The 27,903-nt window shown below is 45.8% G+C and overlaps 1 protein-coding gene across 1 annotated transcript; it reads left to right on the top strand.

Annotated features, from left to right (window-relative positions):
- On the top strand, nucleotides 1-26,983 carry LOC142798492 (uncharacterized). The gene is made up of 3 exons (XM_075887383.1): nucleotides 1-357; nucleotides 9,408-9,533; nucleotides 25,428-26,983. The coding sequence occupies exons 1-3, from the start codon at nucleotides 22-24 to the stop codon at nucleotides 25,689-25,691; spliced, it is 726 nt and encodes a 241-aa protein (XP_075743498.1). The 5' UTR covers nucleotides 1-21; the 3' UTR covers nucleotides 25,692-26,983.
- The last annotated feature ends 920 nt before the right edge of the window (nucleotides 26,984-27,903 follow it).

Below are 27,903 nucleotides of genomic sequence, written 5' to 3'. Positions count from 1 at the left end.
CAAGACAAGACATTAAAGAAAATGCCCCGCCAGCTACTACCAGCGGTTCTAACGCCTGCAGGAGAACTGCGACGCCCTGCCGGTGCCACAAATGCTGCACCTCGACGTGACCTCAAACAGACGCAGCCAAAGGCAACTCTCGCCGCCTCTTCATCCGTGCCTGAACAAGCTGCGGTCACGGCGAACCCCTCCTCTCACGACCACATCCCTTCACGCGCAACGGAAATTGGAGCCATATTGGCCCCTATTCACGACGGCATGGAAAGCCCAGGCAGCGCACTCCCGCCTCATAGAAAACATCATCGCCCGCGCGGTGTTCGGAGGCCTACGGACTTGCCTATGCTCCGTCTTCGCAAGGTAAGGGGCACAGGCAAAGAATAGCATGTGGTAAAAATTGTCATAGTTTCGGCACAAGGTCGAAGCAATGAATGCAATAGCAACACATGGTGCTGTTATATGTAGTAAAGCTAGGAGATTTATGAGCCTTACGAAATGTAGTCAACATATTTCATGGTAGTTGCACTGACCACGACGCATTAACCATAGTACCCAACAGATATTGTTGTTGAAACGGGGTGTTGAACCAGCAGGAGTTGACTTCGGTGAACGAAAGCTTTATTGAGCGCAAGGGCTAATTGAACGCAAGCCTGCGATCACACCAAGTCTTCTTTCTTTTCTATATTCCAGCTAGATGCCCACTGCCCTCGTTACAATCACCCCCGGGCGATGAGGGAGCCATGCTGGCGACCTAAGGACAGGTGTACACAGAAGGGTCATGGTATGGCTTGAGCCGAGAGATGTGTACGATTTCTTGTCCCCGACGGGGCTTGTCCGGAGATGCATCCAGCGGCTCGACCAGGTAGTTGACAGGGGATGTTCGGCATACAACTCGATAAGGGCCATGGTACCTGGACGAAAGCTTGTGGGAGAGTACTGGAGGAGTAGAAGGAATCCATAACCACACCAGTGAGTTTGGAGCAAAGCTCATAGGCGTGGTTGACGCGTCGTAGCGATGTTTTTGGCGCGTCTGGTCATGTGACATGAACGCACGAGCAAGCTTCCGACATTCTTCAGCGTGTGCTGCTGCTCGAGAAACGGTAGTCATCTCTGAAGGGTCCGGTCGATAAGGAAGAATAGTATCCATTGTTGATGATGGCTCGCGTCCAAAAAGAAGAAAGAAAGGCGAAAATCCAGTGGTGCTTTGCGTTGCAATGTTGCAAGCATATGTCACAAAAGGCAGTATGCTATCCCAATTTGACTGGTCGGATGAAGCGTACTTGGCCAGCATAACCCCAAGTGTACGATTAAAACGCTCTGTCATCCCATTAGTTTGCGGATGATGACTGTGGTAGTGCGGTGTATGATGCGACACTCGCTCAACAACGCTTTGATGGCATCGGAGAGAAAAACGCGGTCGCGGTCGCTTAGTAACTCTCGAGGTGCTCCATGCCTTAAAACCAGGTTTTGCAGTATAAAACATGCAACGTCTTTTGCGGTAGCAAGAGGTAACGCAGCTGTTTCAGCGTACCGCGTTAGGTGGTCGATAGCGACAATGACCCAGCGGTTTCTACTCGAAGTATAGGGAAGTGGACCGTAAAGGTCGATTCCGACACGATCGAAAGCTTGCGCTAGACATGGCAACGGCTGAAAGGTACCTGTGGCATGCTGAGTGGGCATTTTGCGTCGCTGGCACGTAAGGCAAGACCTTACGTAACGGCGAACGAAACGGTACATACCGCGCCAGTAGTACCGCAGCTGCAAGCGAGTGTATGTTTTTAACACACCAGCGTGGCCACATTGCGGATCATCGTGGAACGTGGCACAGATGTCAGAGCGCAGATGTCGGGGAAGACGAGCAACCACTTACGACCCATCGAGCTGTAGTTTCGGCGGTAAAGCAGGTTATCCCTAATAGCGAAGGGTCCTGCTTGACGGCGAAGCGTTCTGGAAACTGGAGCGGGCGTCCGGTTTGAGAGCAAGTCCAAAAGAAAAGAAATCCAGGCATCTTTGTGTTGCTCGGAAGGCATGTTCGAAATGCTGATGGCCAAGGCAGCACTGGTGAAGATAGGCGAGGCGACAGGCTCTGAAGCCAATGGCGAACGTGACAGGGCATCGGCGTCGGAATGCTTACGGCCAGAACGGTGGATAACACGGATATCGAACTCCTGTAACTGCAATGCCCAACGTGCGAGCCGACCATTAGTATCTTTTAGTGAAGATAACCAGCAAAGCACATGGTGGTCTGTTACAATATCAAACGGAAATCCATATAGATAGGGCCGAAATTTTCCGATTGCACAAATAATGGCAAGGCACTTCTTTTCAGTTACACTGTAAATCTTCTCGGCTTTACTGAGGGTGCGGCTGGCATAGGCAACGACGTACTTGTCAAAGCCATTCTTGCGTTGGGCCAGTATGGCCCCTAGCCCAATACCACTAGCGTCTGTATGAAGCTCCGTTGGAGCAGACAGATCGAAATGTCGGAGTATGGGAGGCGTGGTGAGGAGCCGTCGGAGTTCCTGAAATGCATCATCACACGCCTGCGACCACGCTGACAAATCAGAACTTCCGGCAAGAAGATTGGTCAAGGGGATGAAAATGGAGGCGAAATTGCGGAAGTAGCGCCGGAAGTAAGAACATAGGCCGATGAAGCTTCGAAGCTCTTTGATGGTGGTTGGCTTTGGGAACGCCGCGACTGCATTAGGTTTCGTAGGGTCCGGGAGAATGCTGTCCTTAGAAACTACATGGCCGAGAATTACAAGCTTGCGAGCGCCGAAGTGGCATTTCTTCAAGTTAAGTTGAAGTCCCGCCGTGGAAAGGCACGTAAGAACTTGCTCGAGGCAGCTGAGGTGGGTCGCAAAGTCGCTTGAAAATACCACAATGTCGTCCAAATTACAGAGGCACGTTTTCCATTTCAGACCTCGCAAGATAGTATCCACCATCCTTTCGAAAGTGGCAGGCGCATTGCAGAGGCCAAAGGGCATAACGGTGAATTCATATAGTCCATCCGGTGTTACAAAGACTGTCTTCGCGTGGTCACCCTCTGCCATGGGCACCTGCCAGTAGCCGGAGCGTAAATCTAACGAAGAAAAAAACTCTGCACCTTGTAGGCAGTCCAGAGCATCATCGATGCGCGGCAGAGGGTATACGTCTTTGCGCGTTATCTTGTTGAGTCGGCGGTAGTCAACGCAGAACCGGATGGATCCGTCTTTTTTCTTGACGAGAACAACTGGTGAAGCCCAGGGACTGTTGGAGGGCTCGATGATGCCACGTTTAAACATGTCATCCACTTGTTCGTTGATGACACGGCGTTCAGCAGATGACACATGGTACGGACGCTGTCTTAGCGGGGCTTGTTGACCGGTGTCAATACGGTGAACGACCACAGAGGTTCGGCCTAAGCCTGACTGGTCACGAGTGAATGAAGAGCGAAAGCGCAGTTGAAGATTTATAATCTCTTCGCGCTGAGTTGGTGCGAGCTCAGGGTCAATGGCATCCGAGAATACGTCGAGAACATCATTAGGCGTGTTGGTATGAGTGACAGCACAAATTGCGAGCGAAACCATACATTCGGGTATAGTAGCCGAAAGAATGCACTCGTAAGGTTCGTAGCTTCCCAAGCATTTTCCACGTAGTAGGGATGACGGGCTGTCCGAGGGATTGCACACATAAATGGCAGCGTGACCGTTGCGAAAAACGACAAGGGCAAACGGAAGCATGATATTTCGATGGCATGCAGATGGGACCGATGGCATAAACAACACAGGCGATTTCGGGGGGGGAGGCACACGACACCGAGACAACAACAGCTGAGAAAGGCGCAGTGTCAACGTCAGAAGCAGCAAACACTCTACACGAAGCGCCATCGTCGAGGTCATAGCACGGCACAGATAATGCGAGTTCGGAACGAGCACAGTCGACCAAAGCATAATTTGACGAAAGAAAGTTCCATCCAAGGATAACGTCATGCGAAGAACGGAATAAAACTCCAAATGAGACGACGTACATCGCACCTTGAATGACGACTCGTGCAGTGCACAAAGCTGAAGGCTGAATATGATGGGACGTAGCTGTCTGCAAAGATAGGTCGGTAAGTTGCATGGTCACTTTCTTCAAGTTTCGGCACAGTTTGTCGCTAATTACAGATATGGCAGCTCCAGTGTCAACAAGTCCGTGCACCTTAATGCCATCAATATAGAGTTCGATTTCGTTCAGGGGACAGCAGTTAGGTCTTGAAATTTTCGCTGCCAACGCAGTTCTTGCCTCCGGAACTGCGCCCATCAGTTTTCCCCTCGCGGTGGGCTGTTGGGACGTAACATTGGAGAAATAGATCTGCGACGAGGAGAAGGCGAACGGCTTGAGCCGGATGGGCGGCTACCAGTACGTACGTGTAGAGGTGGATCGGCAGGAACGGGATATCGCGGCTGAGTGGGCATGTAGTGGGAGGCCCCTGCAATGTCATGAGAAGGGAAGCTGCGACGGTGGCAGTGACGACGAGCTATGTGGCCTGGGATGACACATGAAAAACATATTGGCCGATTATCCAGAGTGCGCCATTGGCTGACGGTAGGGGCACTTGTCGCTGAATAAGGTACCGGAAACGGTCGTGCAGGAGGCGGCTTCATATAAACGTTCCCAGTTGTTTCGTATACAGCCGGAGACGGGACAGTCAACGGGCGGGTAGGTGGTGTCGACGAATAAACGTGGAGAGTTCCTTCGTAGATAGCCGGAGACGATGGAGCGCGTGGCCGAGCAACAGCGGCTGCATATGTTAGTGGTGCTGTAACAGATGGTGGAGCCTGAGCTGGCGGCAATGCTTCGGCAACTTGCGATTCAATGACCTGGCGAAGCGAAGGCGATAAGGGTGCCATCGGCTCGGTAGTTCTGGTGATTATAGATAGCTGCCGTGCGACCTCCTCGCGTATGAATTGCTTTATGAGTGGCTTTAAAGTAGAGTGGTCGGCAGTGTCATGGCAATAGTCGAGGGATGAGAGGTCCGCGGTGTCTTGAGCAGCGCAACGTGTGGAAGCACGTTGCCTAAGCAGCTCCTCATAACTTTGGCAGAGCTGAATCACCTCGGCGACCGTCTGGGGACACTTCGCAGCAAACATTTTGAATGCACCGTCGTCGATTCCTTTCATTGTGTTTTTTTATCTTGCCTGCCTCATCCAGAGTCGGGTTGACGAGCTGGCAAAGGAAGAGCACATCTTCGATGTAGCTCGTGAAAGTCTCATCTGTTCTCTGCACTCTGCCACGCAAGCGCTGTTCAGCACGAAGGCGGCGGACAGCAGGACATCCAAAGACTTCCGAGGGGGTTTTCGCCAATTCTGACCAGGTACTGAAATCACTTTGATGATTCCTGTACCATAGTTTCGCCACGTCGGTCAGGTAAAAATTCACATTTGTGAGCTTATCGGCTGCGTTCCACTTATTGTACGTGCTCACCAGTTCATACTCGGCAAGGCAGCTGTCCACATCTTGGTCCTGTCTGCCACCAAATATGGGGGGGTCGCGCTGCCGGAGAGCGCCAGCGCGGAAGACAGGTATGGATGCGAGACCTGGAGTGGCGGCCTGAGACGGTCCCGGATCAGTCATCGCAGAAGGTGGTTGGAGTGTGCGGCTACGAAGTTCCAGGGTGAGGACCAGATGTACCCAACACCTCCACCACTTAAAACAGGGTGTTGAACCACCAGGAGTTGACTCGGCGAACGAAAGCTTTATTGAGCGCAAGGGCTAACTGAACGCAAGCCTGCGATCACAGCAAGTTTTCTTTCTTTTCTATATTCGAGCTCCATGCCCACTGCCCTCGTTACATTGTGAATACCTGACTGCGTGACGTCCAACAGGAGGCGAAGTCTAAGTTCGGCAACGAGAAACGGGAAAAGCCCTAGTTTTCACCCTACCTTCACCAGAGTACCAAGTAAGACAATATTCACGTGCTTTATTTATCAGATAGGCCAGCAAAAAGGTAAGCTTAATTGTGTCAATCCATGCATCCGTCTGTCCGTCTGTCCGTTCATCCATCAGTCCATTCGTCCGTCATTGCGTCCATCCATCTGTTCCTTCGTCCATCCGTCCGTTCGTTCGTCCGTCTGTCTGTCTGTGTGTTCGCCGGTGCAGGCATATACGTCCGTCTATGCTTCGCTCCACTCGTCATCATTCAGCTCGTTAATGGGCTGTGATTTTTTAAATGCGGAATTTGCTAAACTAGTATGAGGTTATGTTTTCGCTTGCACCTTATCCTCTCTAGTGAAAGTGCCTTTTTATTCACGCATTGTCTCAGTTACACAAGATTATGTCTGTTTTCTCGTGGGCGGCGGACATTTTCTCCTGTCCACCCAAGAAATGTTTTCGCTGCACAAATGACGCATCTCCGATATGCCGGCTTCCCCACGGGACATTTAGGGGAAGCCACCGCTATGATAAAATGTCACACGTGATCTTGCTGTCGCTTTGCCTGATGGCGAGAATGCGTGGCTCTTCGTGTACTGTTCCGTACACATCGACCCGCGAGATGGAGTCTCGCACGAGCGACCCATTCTCGCACAATGTCTCCCGAATGCACCTTCATTCAAGAGACATGAACCGTGAGTGACGCAGGTTTGCTTTCACGGCAGGGCGATTTATAGTCGCTTGTTGTCTCGGCGTGGTGTGTTGAACACCATTGATTCCGTATTTGGTGGGTTACAATTACGTGATGTAAACTGCATAATTCGCCTGGCTCACTGCAATAAAGGTGCAAATAAAGGAAGTCTAGATTGCTGCAGTTTCCTGCTTTCTCTAGTGCACTGTGGTGTACGAAGGACGCCACAATAGTTCATCCTAATATAATTTGTAATCTGTGTTTTTCATCAAATTTTTACTACAAGCTCCAAATGTCCACCATTTACCTCTAACACGGGTTCAGTCTGTGTAGAGCTCCAACAAACAACCACACCTCCCTGAAGGGCACCGTAAGAAAATGCGAATGCATTTGGGTGCACCCAATGAATGTGCGGTTTATTAGTGTAGAGAGACGATAGTATGCACGTAAGCATTATATATTCATATGTCCGCACCTGTTCGTGTTATTACTGTACCTGACGGCCGCAATCACCGCCTTGTGGTCGCTGAAGTGCACCGTCAAAGGGTCTTTGAGAAGCATACGCGCGGCACTCTTTCGCGTAAAGACCAGATCAATGCAACTCCCGTGAATGGTAGTGCGGAACGTCTTGTCAGAGGCGGCAGAGAGACAATGCGCATGCTCACTTTCCATAGCCGCATCCAGCTTTGCGGCAACGGCATCCCGAGCGAGGTTGGGCAAGAGGTCTGCGCCGAACGAGCTACGCGATCCGAGCGCCCTCACCGGGTATGCTCCTCCCAAGGTGTTTATACTAATGCTCAGTGACTATCATCGGCACATCCTGTAGCCACATGGCATGGACGTTTTGCAGCAAAAAGTTCACGAGTCAGTCTGCAAGGTACCTGTTGTGATGTACACTGTTGCGACGACGAAGCCTTGCGATGTTTTAATGGCGCATCGTCACGTCTGGGGCAGCGAGTTGAGGTGGTCCGTCTAAAGTGACAATGCTTTTGCGTATTTGAACGGGAACTGAATTCTCAGGCGCGTGCTATTCTTTCCGTTGCTTCAGAGTGAAAGTGGAGCCAGAGACGCTTTGGAATACTCCTTTCTTCCAGCTGTATATACTTCAGTGAATTCTATGATCAAGCCATTGGACGTGTCAATGTACTTGCTTTGTTTAGTAATGTTTCTTTTAGGTCGATTGACATCGGTGACTTAGGTCACCGTTAGTGTGATGGACAGCATGAGTGGCATTGTCTACTTGGCTAATGCAGCACACTGCAGAGCGAGTGGTCGCCAGTTGGAAGCTCCGATGGCTGTTATAGATATGCGCATACTTATACATATCCGGGACATTACGGCAGCAGAAAAAAATCAGCCGAAAGTCCATATAATTGCTATCGCACTAAAAAAGTGTGATTGCCACACTCTCCCGTTGGTTCTATCGTGGTGCGGGGAAAGATTCAACGAAGTGGACTGTTGTCTGCATAAAAACAACAGAAGGCGACCAAGCTCTGATTAGAGTTTTTGTGTGCCATTATAGTCAGTGGAGATGCAGTTTAGAGCACCGTAGCAAATGTAGCACATACCTGCTTCGTCAAATTGAGCGCTTGTTTGTTGCCTGCAGTGTCGTCTCATTGCGCGCAGTATACGAAAAGTGACTGTCATATTATCGTTCGCTTCTGATAGCCAAAATTTTAAAGCCCTTATTTTTTAAGACGAAAATGCTTTATGCTGAAGTCCACCACGGCTCCGCAGATGTATTCAGCCACAGATAAGACGTTCTAAATATATACTAACACAGTAACAGAAAAAAAAACAGGAAGAAAGATCCTGTCGCGCAGCGTTGAATCAGCAACCGCTCATTCCGGAGCGCGCAGTGTTAACGACTTTGCTACGGAGTGCACGTTGACAACGATGCTAACAGCGTGTCATTTAATATATCATACACCGATTGCTTATCTTCAAAGCTTCGAAACTTTAGCGCGTTTTTGTTATCAGTAGCCAGATAGCGCCAATTGTTCGTATTGGCCACGCTCTAAACGTTGTAGCTTTTACGGAGCACTGCCCCACTGAGTGTGGTCTCTGCTGCGCATGCGCTTATTAGTAGTTGAAAAATGTCACTTCACTCACTGCCGCGGCTGCGTTTACACAAGGAGTGCCCTGCACACACATGGCCAATAATTGTGACAGTTTGCGCTTGCCCTGTGAATAATTGTGTGCTCGTTTCATGCGTCTCTGTGTTTGAACAACTCTGTATAAGTGTCGAGCTGTGAAAGTCCTTAGGCCGCGCTCATCCTTTGTATGTCAATTTCATGCGTGCTTTCCGGTTGAGGTGTGCGCTGCAAGTTTCGAGCTGCTTGCCGTTTTCCACGCGACTTCGCAGTTTGATTATGCTGCTGAAACAATGCACAATAAACACTCAACTACCTATGCGAACACACGTTTCACTTTTGTTATATACTGGTTCTTGGATAGAGTGATTAGCCACGTCTTTTTGTACTTCTTCAACTCAGTCAATTCTTTGCAAACACCATACTTTACAGCAAGCTGTTCTTTCTTCTCACTCGAAAGGTCTGCCTTACTTTGAGCCTTAGTAAGTATTTTTTGAACTTTTATGATTTAAAGGATATATACGATCTTCAAAAAGGACTTACTTCAAGTTATCTATGCAAGTGTGACCTCTGTGCTAGTTTATTTGTAGGTTAAACTTGAGCAATTCACACCATCTCATTTAAAGCACACGAGAGTACAGGTCGATTCTCATTAAGAGTGCACGTTCAGGTGTGATTGAAGAAAATTAGCATATCATTCGCTCAGTTGAATGTCCTTATTATATCTGCAGTTCGTGCTGGGATGGGCTCCCATGAGGATCATCGGACTTCTGCGACCACAGCCTGCGCGACCACGCCATGCTCCGACACTGCGTGAGCTGCTGCTTGAAGTGCAGAAACATGAACAGGACGATTTGGTAAGTACCAGTGTGTCAGAGGCTGCAGCAAATACCTCGTTACGGTAGCACTTATGTTGAAATTTTGTTCGCACTTTCGCCGCGGCCGTTATGTTCCTTGTATGTGCAATAAAAAAATCACCCCACCTTCGGTATGGCTTGTGTGTGACAGAAAACTTTGAATGGCTACTCATGGGTGCTGCTCAAGCAGAGACGATGTGGGTCCATCGGCCTTTTTGGGAGAAACTAGGTAGCGGCTGCATCGCTCAGGCAATGACTATTTACTTTGATCACATAGGCGCGGCCAGGGGTGCTATCTCCGACAGACGTCGGTGGACTGCTCCTACTTGCACGTGCTGTTATCTCATTGCTTTCTTCATGCTAAGTTGATAAAGAGCACTAAACCGCTTCGCTTTATGAAGCTGTCGTATACATTTTTACGAGTGTAGCAGCGCACAGAGAAAAGAACATAATGAACGCACAGAATGACACAACCCCTGGTTGTCTGTTTTTTCGTTTCGTAACTTCATGACGTGTGTTGTCTCTGTGAACTGCTGGCCACGTAAAGATGAACTGCGACTAGTTTTACTGAGTGACTGCATTCATTTACACCAGCGTTTCCTAGTTACCTAGAGTAAAAACTGGCTGCTGGCCTAACTTTACATATCATGCTTATTTGTCACTGTAGGATCCTCTGTTTCACTAGTGCGGCGACACAGTGACTTGTTACGGAAGCTTTACGTTGTTTCGGCAGATTGAAGCGAATAAAACACATGTGTACCTCGTAGGACTTTTTTTTTGCCGTGACTGCAGCGCCAAATGTTCACTATTAATAGGAAACCACCAGGAAATGCGTTTATGATAACAATACAAAATGAAAGATTGGCACCCGTTCGTTTTAGAATTTTTTTTAAAATTACCTTTGTCAGCGTGTGCATCACTAGTCATCATTCATTTGCATTCGTTTGCTGATTGTTTTGGCCTCCTCCTGCCCAGTGCGAGTGTGCTGGTTGCTTGAAAAGTAGAGTCAACAGTTCGAAAAATTTTGGCCACTAGAGTATACGACAAATTTAGGCGATTTTGTTTGTAATCCAGAAAGCTTTCCTACTAGTAAAAAAGGTAGATTACTTTGTTTTAAACCTCTGTGCACGTCCAGTTGCAACTTATTCCTTTTGTGTCCATTCAATAAACTTGAGTGATGCCTAGAACTTATTTGCTACAACCCTGGCCTCCGAAATCAGTTCTATTGCCAGGTTTTCTTGCGGCTATTCCAATCGCGAGGTCAGAGCATAATTTGAGAGATGGGCGTGGTAGGCTCCTTTTCAACGCAACGACGCAACGGCCGGCGCTCTCAGCTACGCAATGTTCACGCAGTACGTATGGTTTAGCTCACCGGAATGAGGAGGTAAAATGTAACAGTTTCACCACGAGGGCACTGCAATAAATGTGATAAGAAGAAAAATTATCTTTGTAAGAGACAAGGCTAGCAGCTAAACCATTCGGGTTCAATTTAGCGTAACTGGACTAAGTGTCTGTGTAAGAGATCGCGACCGCTTCATTCGGAACGGCACTTTTCGCGCAGTTTGTTGTCTCAGTGTGAAATGGTGAAAGCACAACACATCAACTACTTTTAATATCCACCTTGTATAGTCACCTTTGTGAACTTGCTTGTGAGTCAATTGATGAGTTTTTCATTTTTTCAGACCTGTATGTTCAGAAAACGTTTTAAATGATTTAGAGTACTTGGTATCCTACTATGGGAGAGTAAAAAGCCGTCCCAAGCAAGGGTATACACCAATTCATACGTAGAAAATTCATAGTGTGGACAATTGACCACAACTGCTGCATGTCACCTTATAGCCTCTGCCTTTTAAACTATTATTGAAATGTTGGCATTACTCCACCTTACTGGTACATTTCAAGCATATATACAGTCAAGTGTAGTGTCTCAAATTTTTTAAAAAATAAACATTCTTCCAATTTTTCATTAACGGACGGCTACTCCAATCTGTCAGGTCACGTTTTTGCACAAAAACAGACTACTTGGCGTAGTGACACATGTGCCAAAGCGGTGCCCACGTACTTTTCGCTGTGCTGCCACAGAAAGTTGTCGCCGAGTTTAGATGTCTTGCTTGACATTGCTTTCACTGGAGAATGATTTCATTTCATTTCATTTTATTTACCCTCAAGGCCATATGGCATTATAGAGGGGAGTGGAAATGATTGACTTAACTCGAACTGTATATACTCGGCGACAACTTCTTTCGCACTGAAGTCAAAGCTACGGAGTCAGAGCCTTGGCACATGAAGCATTACGTGTAATAACACCGTGGAAAGTAACGGGAAGCAGCATGAGCGTTACATGTAGACGCAGACGCCCCTTAGCGTATAAGTACATGTCAGATGGTGCACGCGAAAACGCGGGACTTTCTTGCACTTTCGAAAACGCGAAGTAACAACAAATAAATTGAAAAATATATCAGTATGTCATTGGTGTAAGCTGCGTCATGTCTCAAATAGCACGACATAGAGATGAATAAAGAAGAAACTCATATATTTCACGCTGGAAATACGGGCGCTATCGTAGAACTGCATTCACTGGTGTTAGTATACATGCACGTCATTTGGCTCTGTCGCCTTCGATTCTATGCCAAGAAAGGTTGTCGCCGAGTATATTTCACAGTAGCATTCATAAGAAAACTTCGCCAAGTTGTTGCGATGGTTCTTAACGCTGCCGTGCTTATCTTTTCAATCATGCATTTTGGCCCTTCTTGGACTCTACGTAGGATCGGCCGAGTTTCTTGAAACTCGGGATATTCCCGTACTCTGGCGTCACCCCCTTATGAACGAGCCCATGGGACGAAAAAGTCAATTCCACTTCTAAGTACGCTGCGCTTCTTAGGTTACGATGAAAGCAGTCATGGCTTCAAGGACGGTCGATTAGGTTGGACGGCGTTTTCAGGCCAGAGGCATCTTCTTTCATTTGTTTGTCGTTCCATTGAGTGTAGATGTGCATCCATGCTACAAAAGTGTCACAAAAGTTTTGTGTTAATGTTTTTAGTGGCAGAGTGTTTATATTTTTTTGAAGCTTTTAATGCTTGCACTAAGTCTGCTTTAGAATAATAAGCCCGGTGGCTTCTGAGATCAGTACTGGCCGAGTGTCTTACAACAACGCGACCGCAGCAAAATCTGAGGCCACATGTCGGTCTGTACATTCTGGCGAGCTCACGTGTCAGCGTGTACATTCAAGCGCGCTGCTCAGCCGGTGCGCGTCGTCTTTGCTGTAATCAGCTGCTAGCACCCGAGCAAGTGCGGCCAGCTAATTAGCTATTTGGTTGAACGGCATACTTTGCTAGTTAGGTCAGGGCATGCTATAACCAAACTAATTACGTCAAATCATGGTAATGCCCTGGTAATCACGCCACATCTTAAGAAAACCATGCCGATTAAGCCATGTAAAGCTAGAAACAGGCTACTTCATGCTAGTTAATGAGCTAGCTAAACTACGCTAATTAACGCGACGTTATTCATGAGCACGATAAGAGAAAACTTTACTAATTAGTCCTTACTAATATCATGCCAATTAAGATCATGCTAATAGGATTGCGTTTATTAACTTCATACTGAATATTGCTTTGCTGAGTACGCCCGAAACAACTGCATTTTATTTGAAGGTTTGTTAATAAAGTCAAGAGAGCTCAATGTAATGGTCATTAAACCTCAGTCAATTAGTTCAAACTGCAGACAGAGCTGATGCGGTCTTCACTTCGATGCCGATCACGCAATTGAGTAGACGACCAACTTAAAAAGCTGCAAGAAGCTAGGTTTTCATAAGCTCCTCTATTGCTCCAGCCTTGCACAAGTAGTGTAAGCTGACCAAACTATTTTATATGCAAAGAAGCTGCCACTTAGCGTTCAACTCAACAAACGCTTGACAGTCACACCAGCAGCATTACAGCCCCGAGTTGAACACGGCCCTTCTCAAGATCACCGAGTTTGTATCCGAGTTCCCGCGTAAATCAGTTTGACAGACGCCTGCGGTGAAGATCATCTACGCCCACCATGTATGCTCTTGCAGAGGAGCAGTATACTCACATCGAGCGGCACACATAATCTATCAGCCTTATCGCACAAACTATGTACACACGCACGCAGAAAAGAAAATTATATCATCGCGTAACTTTCATGTATCGTATTTAATTTCACCGCGCTCACGACGTTGCCAATCACAGCCGCGTGGCCACCGTCATGCGAGCGCCCCTGGTCCTTATATTTGTCCGCAATATTTGATAGAAGCAAAACGAGCAGTTCAAGAGGGCTGCGTGTGCTCCCTTGCTGCCTTCGAGAGTGGAAATTTTCATGCTACAGGTGGATCGAAAGAACCTGTCCGAAAGAGGACAAACGCCCAAGACCACGCGTGTAGGAGGCGCGTGTTGAGTTGGCGAAAAGATAGCGCGGCAATCACGCTGACGTCGCTGCACTGTGAAAATGTTTACTGTGAGGCGACGACGATATGTTCACACACGGTGTTTCTTTGATAACCGCCGCGAATCTCCCACATTCAATCCCAACAATATGCGCGTTCTTGTAGCCATTTTTATCAACGCTGCTGTCACGCGCTCCGCACTGTTTTTATACCATGGCCACCGCAGGGCAAGCTCAAAGAAAATTCGTCTGCTGAGAAGCTCGGGAAATCCTGCATCGTACCTCTAGACATTTTTTTTCTAATATCTCTACTTACGTTGGCACATCGCTCTCTCTTTTTATTGTTATGCTGTTAGTTGCGGCACTGGCTCTCTGATTGGTCATAAGCTTTGTTATCTAGGGGAATTTGATTTAATTTAAAAGTTTCCTTCAGCGGTGCTGGCGACACCTGTGTACTCAACTAGTTTATCCTAGTTGCCTCACAAAGTGGCCGTAAAAGAGCAAATTACACTGCTCACAACACTGCTTATTAGACGCACCAAAACGTCTGCATCGTTAAGTTAACATTTTTGCACTGCGTAAGGGTTTGCTCAAGCACTCTGTTGAATACACAACGTTGCTCGACCAGCCCTTTAACGTTCTGTGTTCCAAAACCATTGCCGAAATTGTACCGTCATCGTTTACCAAAATAACGCAGTCAAAAGCGAAGGGCTCATATATTTGTTTTTTCTCAATATACACTTGTCATGTTGAAGTGCAAGTGATTGCTGAATATTGAAATATTTAAATAGACACTAACTACACTTACTAACTAAAACTCTCAGTAAACAACAGACAGCTTCAACATACTTTTTTGGTCGAAGACTGTGCATCATAATTCGCTCCTGAACAGAATATCAAGGTGAGTAGCGTAGCGAAGAGGAAGAGAAGGGCAGATGCACGCTGAGGCTGTGCCCAGCCACCCTCCGAAATTTTTCGCGCCATTACTGAGCCCAAGACTATACTATGTTTTGGTCTATTTTTTAGATCAATTTGGTAAACCCGCCTCCCCCCGGTAAAAAATGCTGCCTATGGTTTTGTACTTAGTTGTTTACAATCATGCATTTCTCTCGATTTCTTCGTTGTTTGGCAGAGTTGTTTTGCTTCAGTGTTATACTTCCAACGTACATTCCCACATCTGAGGTAGGTCAGTCTTCTTTTATTCATACTTCTGACGTCAGCCTTCTTCGTGTTCAGTTCATTTTCAAAAAAAAAAAAGATCACCGCCATATCCACAAATTGAATGACGCTAGAGTGGCTTGCTCGTATGTGCACTGGGAGTTTCTTGGCAAGACTACTTCGGTAGGACGGCTTGTTAACGAGCCGGCGAATAATGCGCACGTTGAAGGCAGCGTTGTCGGGCACGTTCCGCGGCCGGCACTGTACATTTATGGCCAGGACAATCGACACGTTAACGACCTGCCCCTTCATGACATAGTGGCCGCTGCCTTGAGGCAACCGTCTAACGCTCATATAGTAGACGCGGAGCTATCAGCCGTTCTTCAGAGGGATTGAGAGAAGCCAGGGAAAATATACCGTGCGTAACACTCAGCGTAGCAACTTTTCATCTGCAGCCGTGCTTACGAAGCAAGGGGAACGAAGGGGACGTAATTGCGCGGAGGTGATGGCGTGGGTCATTGAAATCGGACGCCGGCGGTGCGCAATCTAGCACTGTTAGGGCTGGTTTACGCTAGCGGCAAGCATGCCTCGCCGTTTGATGTCTTCAGGCAGACGTACGCGACCGTTTGTTTCGTGCACGTCTGCCGCTGTTTGTCGTTCGAAAAAAATGGGTCCGCGACCCATTTTTGTGCCGTTTCCTGTTTCCCGAAGAGTGGTTTAGCCAATCAGCGATGGTGGAGCAACATGGCTGAGCCGCGTCGTCTGCTTTCGCCTCTCCGCATTGTCTGCGTCTGCCACGGGACTCTTCGAGCTTCTTGCTCCACGGTTTTCACAACATGTAGTACGTGTTGTTCTCAATGTATACGTTCCAGCAATGAATAGAGCGTTTTCGCCTGTCCGGTATTTAAAAAAAGCGTCCTGCTATTGAAAATGACGTCCCCAAAGCAGGTGTTTGGACAAGTGGCGGCAGCTATCCAGCTTTCGCAACAATAAACAAACGTGTAATGTATGCCCTTCGAGTTCTGAGAAGGTTTTCTTTGGCCTAGAACATCAATTATTTGAGTATGGTTCTCAAAAACAGTGCCGAAGCGATTAGAGTACTGTGTTGACGAAGCTGAAGAGCATGAATCTAAAGTGAATGGAAGCATCATTTCGGAGCGCAAGGCGGCCGCTTGATAGATTCGAGGCGGTCGACAACTGAATTCAGAAGGGCAGCCACGTCTGTAGGAGGCTGATATGAATCGCACGGTGAAGTGTGCACGTTGAATAGCTCTCCCGCGGTCGGCGTCGGCCACCGGTTACGGCACTGCGCCCTCAGAGTATGGTTGCCGCTAGCGTGAACCGGCCCTTAGAATCACCAGAGCGGCGACCAGAATGGTGACCGGATAAGTGTACAGTGGCAACACTGGTGTACACGGTGGCGGCTACCGCAGGACAGGGCGCGAGCTCCGAATATCAAGAGAGGACTTTGGAATAAAAGGGTTCGTTTTGAAAGGTCTATTTGGGTTTTTATGCAAATCTGTGCGCAATTTTCACAAGGAATGACATATTTAGCGATTGCCTTTTCGTCGCTGTATTCGTTGCTACTTTTGGACGGGTGCCCCCGTTTCCTACAGTGTACTAGGTACGATAGTTTGTCATTACTAATTCAGTTACCTCAAATAGGTTTTCAGGTCATATCTCTCTCTCTATTTGCTCTCTACTTCTCTCTGTATTTTCTCTTCCGCCCCCTCTCTTTTTCTAACGCTGAGTAGCAGGCTAGAAGATTTATTCAGGTCCACTTCTCAGCGTTCTGTTATCAATAAACATTTCTCTCGCTCGAATAGATCTTCATTTCTAGGTGCTGCAGCCAAAGTGTGTACCACAGCTTTATTTCAGCATTAGATTTATGAGAGGGCTCACTACCCCCTCATCAATGCCATTCGATTCTTCAGTTTCGCTCCAATGACTCTGAACATGAAGCGCCATGACACATAATTTCTTATTTGTAAGTTTCCTTTATCAGAGGACGCGTTCACTACACTGCTGTACATGTGCCCTTCATACATGGCAACGTTCATTATAGCCTGCCAAGCTAAGTGGGACTAAGGCGATTCGTCGAGTAGTCAGAAAATACTAAATGTACCGTTGGCTTTCGCGACAATGCGAGAATATTATTCATAATTTATCTTAACAAATTAAGGAAGAGTGCTTAAGACAAAAACCGGCAGTCACGATGGCATTCAAAATTGCTTACTGTGTAAGAAGATACAGCTGATTCGAAATTTTTACAACATGGAGCTAGCTGACAAATATTTTGTAGACTATGGTTTTTCTACATAATGTATGTACGCTTAGGTTGAAATGCTTCTTTAAGCCCGAATCACATGTGCGCTGCCAGAGCACGAGCAGGAGCGCGCACTCCAGGCACAACTCACGTGGAATGGCGATTTCCGCCTTCACACTACGTGTCCAGGCATGCAACGGCGCGCGCTTACCACAAACAGACGGCAATAGGTGGTTGGCGCCACGTACTGAGCTATTTGTGAGCTTCGGAGTAATTTAGATCAACTTGATCTTACTCCAAAAGTCTAGATGGTGCCGGACAAAGCCATACGGCACCTCTTACCACGGTCAGGCAAACGTGAGTGCGTACCGTGTGGACTGCACATCGCTGGTACGCGCAAGACACGCAGTTCAGCGTCGCAGGTACGCCAAACCCGCCGCGACATGATCGAGCCTTACGAGTGCTGCTGGTTAAAACTATTCAGCATCAAAAAGCATGGCCAGATGATCACGAGAACACACTAGAGTGTATGGTGTGGATCTGTATACGAGGTGCATGACGCGTCATGCGAAATAGATCTACGCGGTCTCTTGCAGTCACGTAAGGTGGCGAAACATGTGTAAATAGAGCTCGTAAATTAATACATATGGTTGCCAGTGTTCTTGTCCCGTACGTAGGGATGAAGAATGTGCACGAAAATGTGAGAAAAAAGGTTAGTGATATTGGTTCCTGCATGCTAACAAGGTGGATGTTTACGTACAGCCACGGCGTTGTGTTTCGTATCTGCGGGGCTCCAAGCGCGGCCAGCGTGGAAGGCGCGCGCCGCCTCAAAACCGAAATCAGATCGCCGCAAACTCTCGCCGCGTGCCGCACGCGCTCGGCAGCGTACACTCTAAAAATTTTTACACCCATAAAAGTGTATTTGTTTTGTCCCATGGTCAGCACCCTTTTAGGGTGTCTAGGAACACCCTAAACAATAAGGTGTTTAGAAACACCCTGAAACCTTAGGGTGTAAAGAAACGTTACACCCTACTTTAATAGGTGTTTATGAACACCTCTAAACTATGGGTGTTGGATGAAGCTACAGCCATGCTAGTGGGATGTACACTGAAAAACCCCTTGACACGATGGCAGTTATATGGATGAGCATACTTTATCAAATGAAGCGCTCTTAACGGGCAACAAAAGCAGAGACACAGGAGGTGACGCTTAGACTTGTGTGTTGAGGACAGCCGTTCACAGCACTTCATTCCATCAAATATGCATCACCAACTGGCCCAAGCCTTAATTGTTCTCAGGGAGAAGCATATATGAACCTTCTCTGCGGCTGACAGGGAAGACGGAAGATACCGGTCTCACCCACTGCGCTTATACCTGCATGCATGCAGCTGATAAAATAAGGTGCCGTGGTCTTGAATGAGATGCATGAGACCAGTGTATATTTCTGTACGTAAACTGGGCCGTAAACGACAAAGACGCGGAATGCACTTCACACACACACACACACAAACACACACACACACACACACACACACACACATACACACACACACGCACGCACACACACACACACACACACACACACACACAGTAGTGCAAGCAGTAACCTGTAGCGTAAGGTCCAACCGAACATAACGCCGAAGCAAAAAACAATTTCAAGCCCATATGTTAACATCTGCCTTTATTAAAGAAAAACTGCAAATCTGAAAAACAGGACTCTGATGGCATTCTGCCAAATTTTGAAATATGTCACGGGACCAAGTTTCTTTCTCTCTATACAAAAATTCATTGTTTTCAATACAATAAACCTCCACAACTTTCAAAAACATTTGCGCTAGTCGGGCAAACGACTGAGATGTATGGCGTTTGATTGACACCTATACAATAGAAAAAAAAAACACGTAGAAAGAGTAAGCGAGTTTGTGGAGTCACATTTACAACCTATTACATCTCGCAGTATAAATTTCGACATTAAAGAAGAGAACATTCAACAAGGTAGTGTAATTGGGGTTGTATTAATGTATTGTCAGTGTTGGTATAATTCTAACTGCAAAACCACTCGTCGATGCTGCTTGCATAATCATATTCAGCTGCTGAGATGACTGGTGTCTTCGAGAGAAGTGGGGCGAAGCTGTTTTTTCTATACAGGAAATTCAATCCCGGAAACCTAAAATACATACACAAGGAACCATGACTGAAATTTCACCAATAGTGCAACATACAGTGCGCACCATGAATAACTAACTGCTTCCTTATGTGTAAGTATAAGTTGAGTGCATAGCAAGCATATTAGGAGGCATCGGGCTCCATTGCAGTGAGAAATGGTAGAAAAGGTATGCTGAGCAATAAACGCAATAAAAAGCGCGCTGTGGCAGAATCACTATACCTTTCGTGCCGTAGATATGAACCTTACTTTACCCTTTCAGCTTGCTCGCGCAGGCAAATAAAAAGGTGCTGCTCCTAGTTGATAATGTTCCATTAGCTGCATGCAACGACCAATCTAAATGAATGTCAAGGTATATGGCTAAGTATGCATCAACACAGCTGCATGTGTATTTCTGCAGATCTACCATGGCACTCATTCGATTAGTTTATTAAAAGGAATACAGTACGACATGCAACAACATATACATATTTTATCTGTATTGCACAAAAGTCCAATGCCACTGAGCATATATGATGGTATGCGCATTGAGAAGGTATTCAGTGCAGGTAATTTGTAAAATTACTGTACAGTTACGTATTAAAATGCGTATGATACTAGTGTCCTTGGACTGGCTCACATTGGCACGAATATATAATGGAAGAATTGGCTATTGGGTCATTCCACATCAGACGTCCCAGCCATTTTGGTGACCACCACAAATGTATTTGAAAACCAAATCGCGCTCATTTTACTGCATTAAAAAAGGTAACTGCTAGAATATTTCGCAGACAAATAATTTATTGGTCACGTGGCTGCCTCCTGAACTTCCCGGATTCTCGTGTGTATGTTTGTGAAAAAATTTATTTTATAAGTATCTCTTCTTCCGTGCCAAATTCGGTCTACAAGTTAAGTGAAGGGCTTGCGTAAAGTGTTTGAAGCTCAGTAATAATATTACCATTTTTCGAACACATACGCCTCAAATGATTTAGCCGAAATGTGTTATATCTGCATTTTTCTGTATCAATACTGCACTTTGTATGAATATCTGAGGAGTGAATACTTAATCCACATAAGCTATATTTGAAGGAAAAAATATTTTAGACCTCTCAAACTGTCAAACTTTACGACAAAAAATTGAAAATTTCCCAAAATAATTGTTTTGTCTATAATGAGACGCAACTTGCACCATGTGGTGGTTGAGTTAAAGATGTCTTTGTGCCTAAATTGAAGCAAGTAAACAGTTCTTTTCATGTGCCAAATTTTGTCATAGCAATTTGTGTTTTGAGAAAAAAATCACAGCATATCCACGAAGTGAATGTTGGATGACTGGGGCGTAGCGTTCGTCCGTCCGGACGCACAAACGGATGGACAGACAGTCTGACGTCAGTATAGACGAAAAGAAAGACGGATGGACTCACAGACAGACCCACACACAGAAGCCCGGACGGATGGATGCACAGACGAACCGTCGAAAGCACAAATGTACGGACGAACAATTCGCCCCACGAATCATCATTTTGTCCGTGTATATGCTGTGAAAACCAGTAACGCTATCTATTGTGCAACTCATCAAGTGGCTACATAATACGTACGACTACAGAGGAGGGAACGACCCACGGCCTCAAGAGCTTTGCCCCTAAATTATTTTTGAAGTTCCAAGTTCCCCATTCGCCATTTGGTCATACAGCAGCCGACGCCTCGAAGTTCCCCGTTGCCGTAAATTGAAAAAATTCAAAAAAATATTTTATTCCTTGAAATAAAAATTGCAATAATGAAACTTGTCACATACAGAGAACTGTTTATTTGCTCTCAATTTAGGTAAAGGTGATTTTTAATTGGACCACCACATGGTGCGCATTGCGTCTCAATACGGACAAAAATGACAATTCTGTGAAATGAGTGATTTTTCTCGTAGAGGTTAACAGCTTAAGATGTCTAAAAATAATTTTTCATCAAAATACATTTTTTGTGAAGTAAGATGGCACAGCTCAGATATTCATACAAAGTGCAGTATAGCAATGAGAAAATGCAAACATACCACACTTTGGATAAATTCTTGCAGACGTATGTGGCCAAAAATTTGTATAATATTGCTGAGTTTCAAACACCTTACATAAGCCCCTTTACTTAACATGTACCGAAATTCGTATAAAAAAAGGTGCGGTACTTGTAAAATATTTTCTTTTCACAAACAACACTCAAACAGCAGTCTGAAAAGTCTGAAAGGCAACCACGTGACCAAAAACTTTTTTCTCTCTGAAATATTCAAGCAGTTCACTGTTTTCAGTGCATTAAATCAGCACAATTTTTTGTTTCAAACACATTTGCCATAGCCGCAAAATTGGCTGGGAAATGTCGAATAAAGTGACCCTGTTACCTTCACTCAATGACCATTGCATAATGCTAAATTAGCGCCATTTGTTTCAATCATGCTGTCAGGGTGAGAAAGCATAACTTCTTCCCGGTGCAGCGTAGGCTGTTCAGTGGCTGTGCGTGTTGTGTTCCCAGATAAATATGCTGCCCTGTCTTACATTTTGGCTGCAACACATGCTTAGATACCATGCAATATGTATAACATTAAAGTGTTTTTATGCAACAAAAAAAGCTAATAATACGCTTCACATAGCGAAAATACCTTTACCATCTGAAGTACTTAGCGAAGTTAAACGCCAAAGCTGAGCTCAGCATTGCTGCAACACATGCTTAGATACCGTGCAATATGCATAATAATAAAGCGTTTTTCTGCAACAAAAAAGCTAATAAGACGCTTCACATAGCTAAAATACCTTTAACATCTGAAGTACTTAGCGAAGTTAAACGCCAAAGTCAGGCGATGGCAATAAAACTTTGAATAACAAGAATATTTTGCAAGTTACACATGATGAAAACAATCTGAATAAAATGTACTCGAACGTTAGCAGTTATTTTCAAACAAGCGTTTGCGCTGTTCAAGTAGGCAATTCGACCACACACACAGACTAAAGGTCTGTTCAAACAAAAGTCCAGCTTCAGTGCTCGATCCGCTACATAGGCACGGCTGACGGCAGTGTCACGCTACGTTGCGGGTGAACCAAAATACCAGTGTACACAAATTTAACAAAATTGAATATATTAGCGAGTAGGCAAACTTCGCGAGGCACACCTAACGCGAAGCAATATGCTGTGTTGTCACACGATGCATCAACCAGAGTTATCAAGGTAGTGTTACCGCACAAAACGAAAAAGAACCGAAAAGAACGACATGGACACCACGCCCTTGTTTTCCGTTCTCGGTCTTTTTGTGCAATAAGAAAAAAAAGAAAGTAAATGAACTACTGACATGCCCAAGCATATGCGTCTTACATGCGGTTGATGCTTAGAGCTAACAGGCACCGTCCCCACACATGTATTAATTGGTAAACGATAATTTATGATCAGCACGAGCATGCCCCGTTAAAAACGGCTGCCAACAAAGGGCTCCGCAACAATCTGTTCAATTTCTTCGCTGAACCTTAGCGGCGCACGCTCACTATGCTTTGACTAGAAACAATCTAAACAAACAAAAAAAACTTGCCCACAATCACACTTCGCCACCATCCCCGTGAAACAGTTCGGAGAAATATTCTCGCTAAGTAAACAAATGCTGATTTGTCATCAACTAGTTGAAAAGAAAATTGTTTGAAGGCGTTATTGTTGTGCTCACGCAGTTAACAAAGTGCTGAACGGAACAACGTGAGAGCGGTACTTCACTTCGAGTGCTCCTTAATATGAATCCACAGGTCCAGTCTTCAGGATGGTGCACTTTCGCAATAATCAGCACTGACAGAACACACTGGTGGAGCACAGAGCGCAGGCACATTTAAACTAAACACCGACTAATAAACTAAAGGACACACACACACAACTAAAGCACACACACACACAATAAAGCACACACACGGGAAGGTTTTTCGCCAGCGCACGCAGTGACATGTAAGGCGATGTCGACCCCTTTCCCGCGTTGTGCGCCCGGCGCGCAGCAACACCGGGCTGCCCAGGTTGTCTAGGCAACGAGACTTGATGGCGCCTTGTGGCGCTCTCAGACCGGCTAGATGCGATTTAATGCTAGCTCCGGCCCTCTGCTGATAGCGCGGGCGCTGCTTTTTTTTTTTTTTTTTTTGCGGCAGCGATCTCTTGCGTTATACTCGTTATTTAACAGTGCATCTGAATCGCAGTGAACATTGTGACGGTGCAGTGCGGCCAGCACGAGCTACTAGTCAGAACGCGCATTTGTAATACTCAGGAGCAATGTTTAGCGCACCTTCACCGACCTAATGTAGTGAACTTTGGTGAAAAAGCTAAGCTGATGATTTTTGCTTAGCTCTATTGGTCTTTAGGGACTGCACATTCAAGGTCACGCAGTCGATATTTTATCAGCACTTTCATTTCGGTAAAGACATTGCAACATTGCATGCATCGGACGTCACGCTATTCGATGAGAACATATTGCCACGTGCGTACTGCTAGGAAGCCGAAGACGACAGCGCATACGGGCATCTGCACGCTTTTATGCAGCGAGCAATAACGAGAAAGAAGAGGAACGCACTGGCACGCAGTAAATAAAAATACTGACCTTCTGCTACTTTCTCAGCCTGTTAATTACTACTTTAGTCTTCACGTTGCGGCAATACATTTGTACTTAGCTTGCATTCCTTGGAACAAGACCACGGCTGAAAATATTTCATCAATGTTGTTTTCTCACTACCTACAAAGTCAAGGCTTTGACAGAAGCACGTCTGCTGGGGAAGGTACATAAATTAAATGAAGGGGATCCACAAAAAAAAACGGAGAGAGAGAGAAGAACTAGAGGATGCGTTTCGGCTCCCCTGAGGAGAGCTTTGTTCGCAATTTAGTCCACAAGGCTCCCGTCATTGTGTGCAAGGCTGCGTCAAGGTCCCCGAAATGTCCTTATTCTGCATATTTCTTTATGGTCGGCGTCCTCTTCCTAATTCCCATGGCACACTCTTAAGGACACATGAAGAGGAACATACAGTAAATAAATGAAACATGCCTGCTAAAAATACATGATGTCAATGTTCGTTTTTAAGGGACTTGATGGCCTGCTGACGTGGTGGTTATGGCTAAACAACTGTGCTGTTGTTGTTTTTTTTTTGCAGGTGGTGGACGTTTTATCTCCAGCTTTAAAAGCTTCGATCTTATGGGGGACGGGGGGAGGCGGGAGTGTTCTATGCATGGCTACACAATTGTGCGCCACATTACCTTGTTCAGGCAAATCAGTGCACTTTGTGAGTGTTCACTAATCACGCAAATGACACAGATGAAAGAAACAGGTACAGGAGAATTGGCCCTTTCTCTATTGAACAAGCGTGGCTCCTTTTATATCATCCATCTTATAGTAGTTTGCGTGCTTTATCGATGAAAACTGCGTTTCGCTCACAATACTTTCTGCTTCGATCCATTACTAGACTCGCAGGCAGCTAGTAGTGGAAGCCTTGCTTGTATCAAGATGGTTAACGTATACTAACAGTATAAGCGAAACGGCCCGAAAATGTCGTGCATTTGTAGCCTTGTAGGCACGTGTGCTCAGATTTGGGTGCACGTTAAAGAACCCCAGGTGGTCGAAAATTCCGGCGCCCTCCACTAAAGCGTCTCTCATAATCGTATGGTGGTTTTGGGTCGTTAAACCCCACATATCAGTCAATTATTTGTAGCCTTGTTCATTACACCCCGAATATAAAAGTGTAAATTGGGTGTTTTGAGGGTGTTTTAATTACGAACTCCTCAAATTTTAAAAATGGGGCGTAAAAAGGGTGTTCATATGGGTGGTTTTAATTCGTACACCCGTTTTACACCTTTTAGGCTGTAAAATTGTTTAGAATGTACGCAGAGCGTACGTGTCGTTCGGGGTTTACTCTGCAGCAAAATATCTGCTTGCGTGCAGAACCGTTTTACCAAGGAGCGTCAGCGGCAGCTCATCGTGGTGCTGGTCGTCGGCATGCTCTTAGTCTACTTCATGGGAGTCGTCGGCGCTTACGTCTACTACGATACCAAAGAGCAGACGGCAGCTGTGCCGGGACATCGACGCGTACCACTTCGAATGTTGCGAAGTACCATCAATGGATCTGCAACAACGGTGCCCCAAGACACCCGGCTGCGGTCATGGAAGCGCGCCGCTGTAGAGATTTTCAACAATCGCCGCCTTTAGGAAACGGTCGCGAAGGCGTCCGAGCTTTCATGAGACTACGCCGGCGTTGTCCTGCCACTCCTATATACTTTTGTCAATAATATGAATTTCGCCTTCTCACTCTGTGCTTTTCATGTGCTACCAGACGAGCATTATTCTTAGGAATGTTTTGTCGCCCCAAATATTACAATGCAAGCGTTCCATTTCATGTGGCTTTGTGCAGGGATTAATCTGATTGCTAATTGAAACATTCTTGCGGAACAGTCAGTTGATTCACTGAATAATCTACGTAAGGTTATATATATTTTTTTCGTTGAACTAAAGACCTAGCAGCAGCGAAGCGATGCTTCCATAGTCTGCGTCTTTATGCGGGCACCATCTTTGATGATAACATGAATTATTTTAAGAAGTGCATTCGTGCAACCACGATTAGCTTCCCGAGCGCATCTACCACGTCAACCAGGCTGACTTCACTCTGAAAAAAAAACAAGCGAGTATTTGCTCTAGCAATTTAATTATTTTTGATGGTATTTGTCTTTGCCTGACCAGTTTTCTCTAGATATATTTTGTTTGTATGATTAATGCTATGCTTTACCCACTAAGCTTCTGAGGACTGTGTAACTCTTTTTTTCATTTTTACCACTTGAAACCAAATAAAATGATATATTACTGTCCAACGACACCTCTTCTTAATGCAACATCTATTCAAAGGCATACGTCAACAGCATGATGTAAGAACTGGTTTGTACCAATCAATGCAAGCACAGCTGGCCGAGTACTTGAAATATTCTCCGAAGAATTGTCAAATCTACCTTATTTGCCTGATGTTCACGAGAAGAGAGAGCGGTGCGTCTATCAGCCATTTCTATAACTTATTTCAAGACAAATTGATGTGCGTAAATGATTCCGGCCTTGGTGGTCTAGTGGCTAACGTACTCGGCTGCTGACCCGTAATTCGCGGAAGTGAATTACGGCTGCGGCAGCTGCATTTTCGGTGGAGTCGAAAATACTGTAGGCTTGTGTGCTCAGATTTGGGTCCACGTGAAAGAACTCCGGGTGGTCGAAATTTCAGGAGCCCTCCACTAATGCGTCTCTCATAATCATATGGTGGTTTTGGGACGTTAAACCTCACGTAATTATCCAATCAAATAATGTGCGCAAATAGCCGCGCCGTGGTGGTCTAGTGGCTAAGGTACTCAGCTACTGACCCGCAGGTCGCGGGATAAATCCCGGCTGTGGTGGCTGCATTTCCGATAGAGGTGGAAATGCTGTAGGCCCGTGTGCTCAGATTTTGGTGCACGTTAAAGAACCCCACGTGGTCGAAATTTCCGGAGTCCTCCACTACGGCGTCTCTCCTAATGATGTGGTGGTTTTGGGACGTAAAACCCCACATATCAATCAATCAATCAATCAATCAATCAATCAATCAATGTGCTCAAATAAAGACAAGGCCACAGGAGAGACCAAACAGGGACAAACGCATGGGCTTCTCGGGTCTATTCTGTGCCCCTGCCCCTGCTTGCGCACATCAGATTACCTTGAATACGAACCTACCCGCAAAACTGCAAGTTGTGCTCCTACAACTTACTTCTGATGTGTCAGAAAAGCTCTGACACTCACAACTACCATTCCAGTTCGTTACGCTCGATCCTTACGCTGCTGAGAGCAACACGTGTCAATTTCTTTGTGCTGGTACACAGCGAAAGAATATGAGAGGTGATCAAACCAGCGCCGCAAGCACGTCACTGAATCTCTCAAGTATGAGGGCTATATAAGCTATAAATGCGCATTGCAACACTGTGCTGTAAAAAGGTCGGTTAGTATTACACTGACTTTTTTAAACACTTGCGTTTTCAGTAGCTTGGAAAGTCTATCATATGGCGTTTTGCACAAACATAAGTGTACCAGGTCATGGAGTTTACAAGATTAAAATCAATGCCAGAAACTTCACAGAAATCACAAAGAGCACTGTTTGCACAAAGAACACGTGTATTTTTTCTCAAAATGTGAAGATTTTTACCAGAGATAGCGCAGTGTAAACAAACAAACGAAATCATACTTGCGCGGTTATCAATGATTGAAATATTGCGTAGCGTAAAAATAAAAAAAAACGCTGTGAATTAAGGCGTGCCCAGTAATATTTTTCAGAGTTACCTCGTTAATACCAATATGTAATGCTAAAAATTGAATAGTTTTTTTTTCTTTTTTTAAGGTTGCAGTGTACACATCAAGC

This window comes from Rhipicephalus microplus, chromosome 1 (assembly GCF_043290135.1).
Source record: "Rhipicephalus microplus isolate Deutch F79 chromosome 1, USDA_Rmic, whole genome shotgun sequence".
Classification (NCBI taxonomy): Eukaryota; Metazoa; Arthropoda; class Arachnida; order Ixodida; family Ixodidae; genus Rhipicephalus; species Rhipicephalus microplus.
This window is presented reverse-complemented; position numbering and strand designations above follow the sequence as displayed.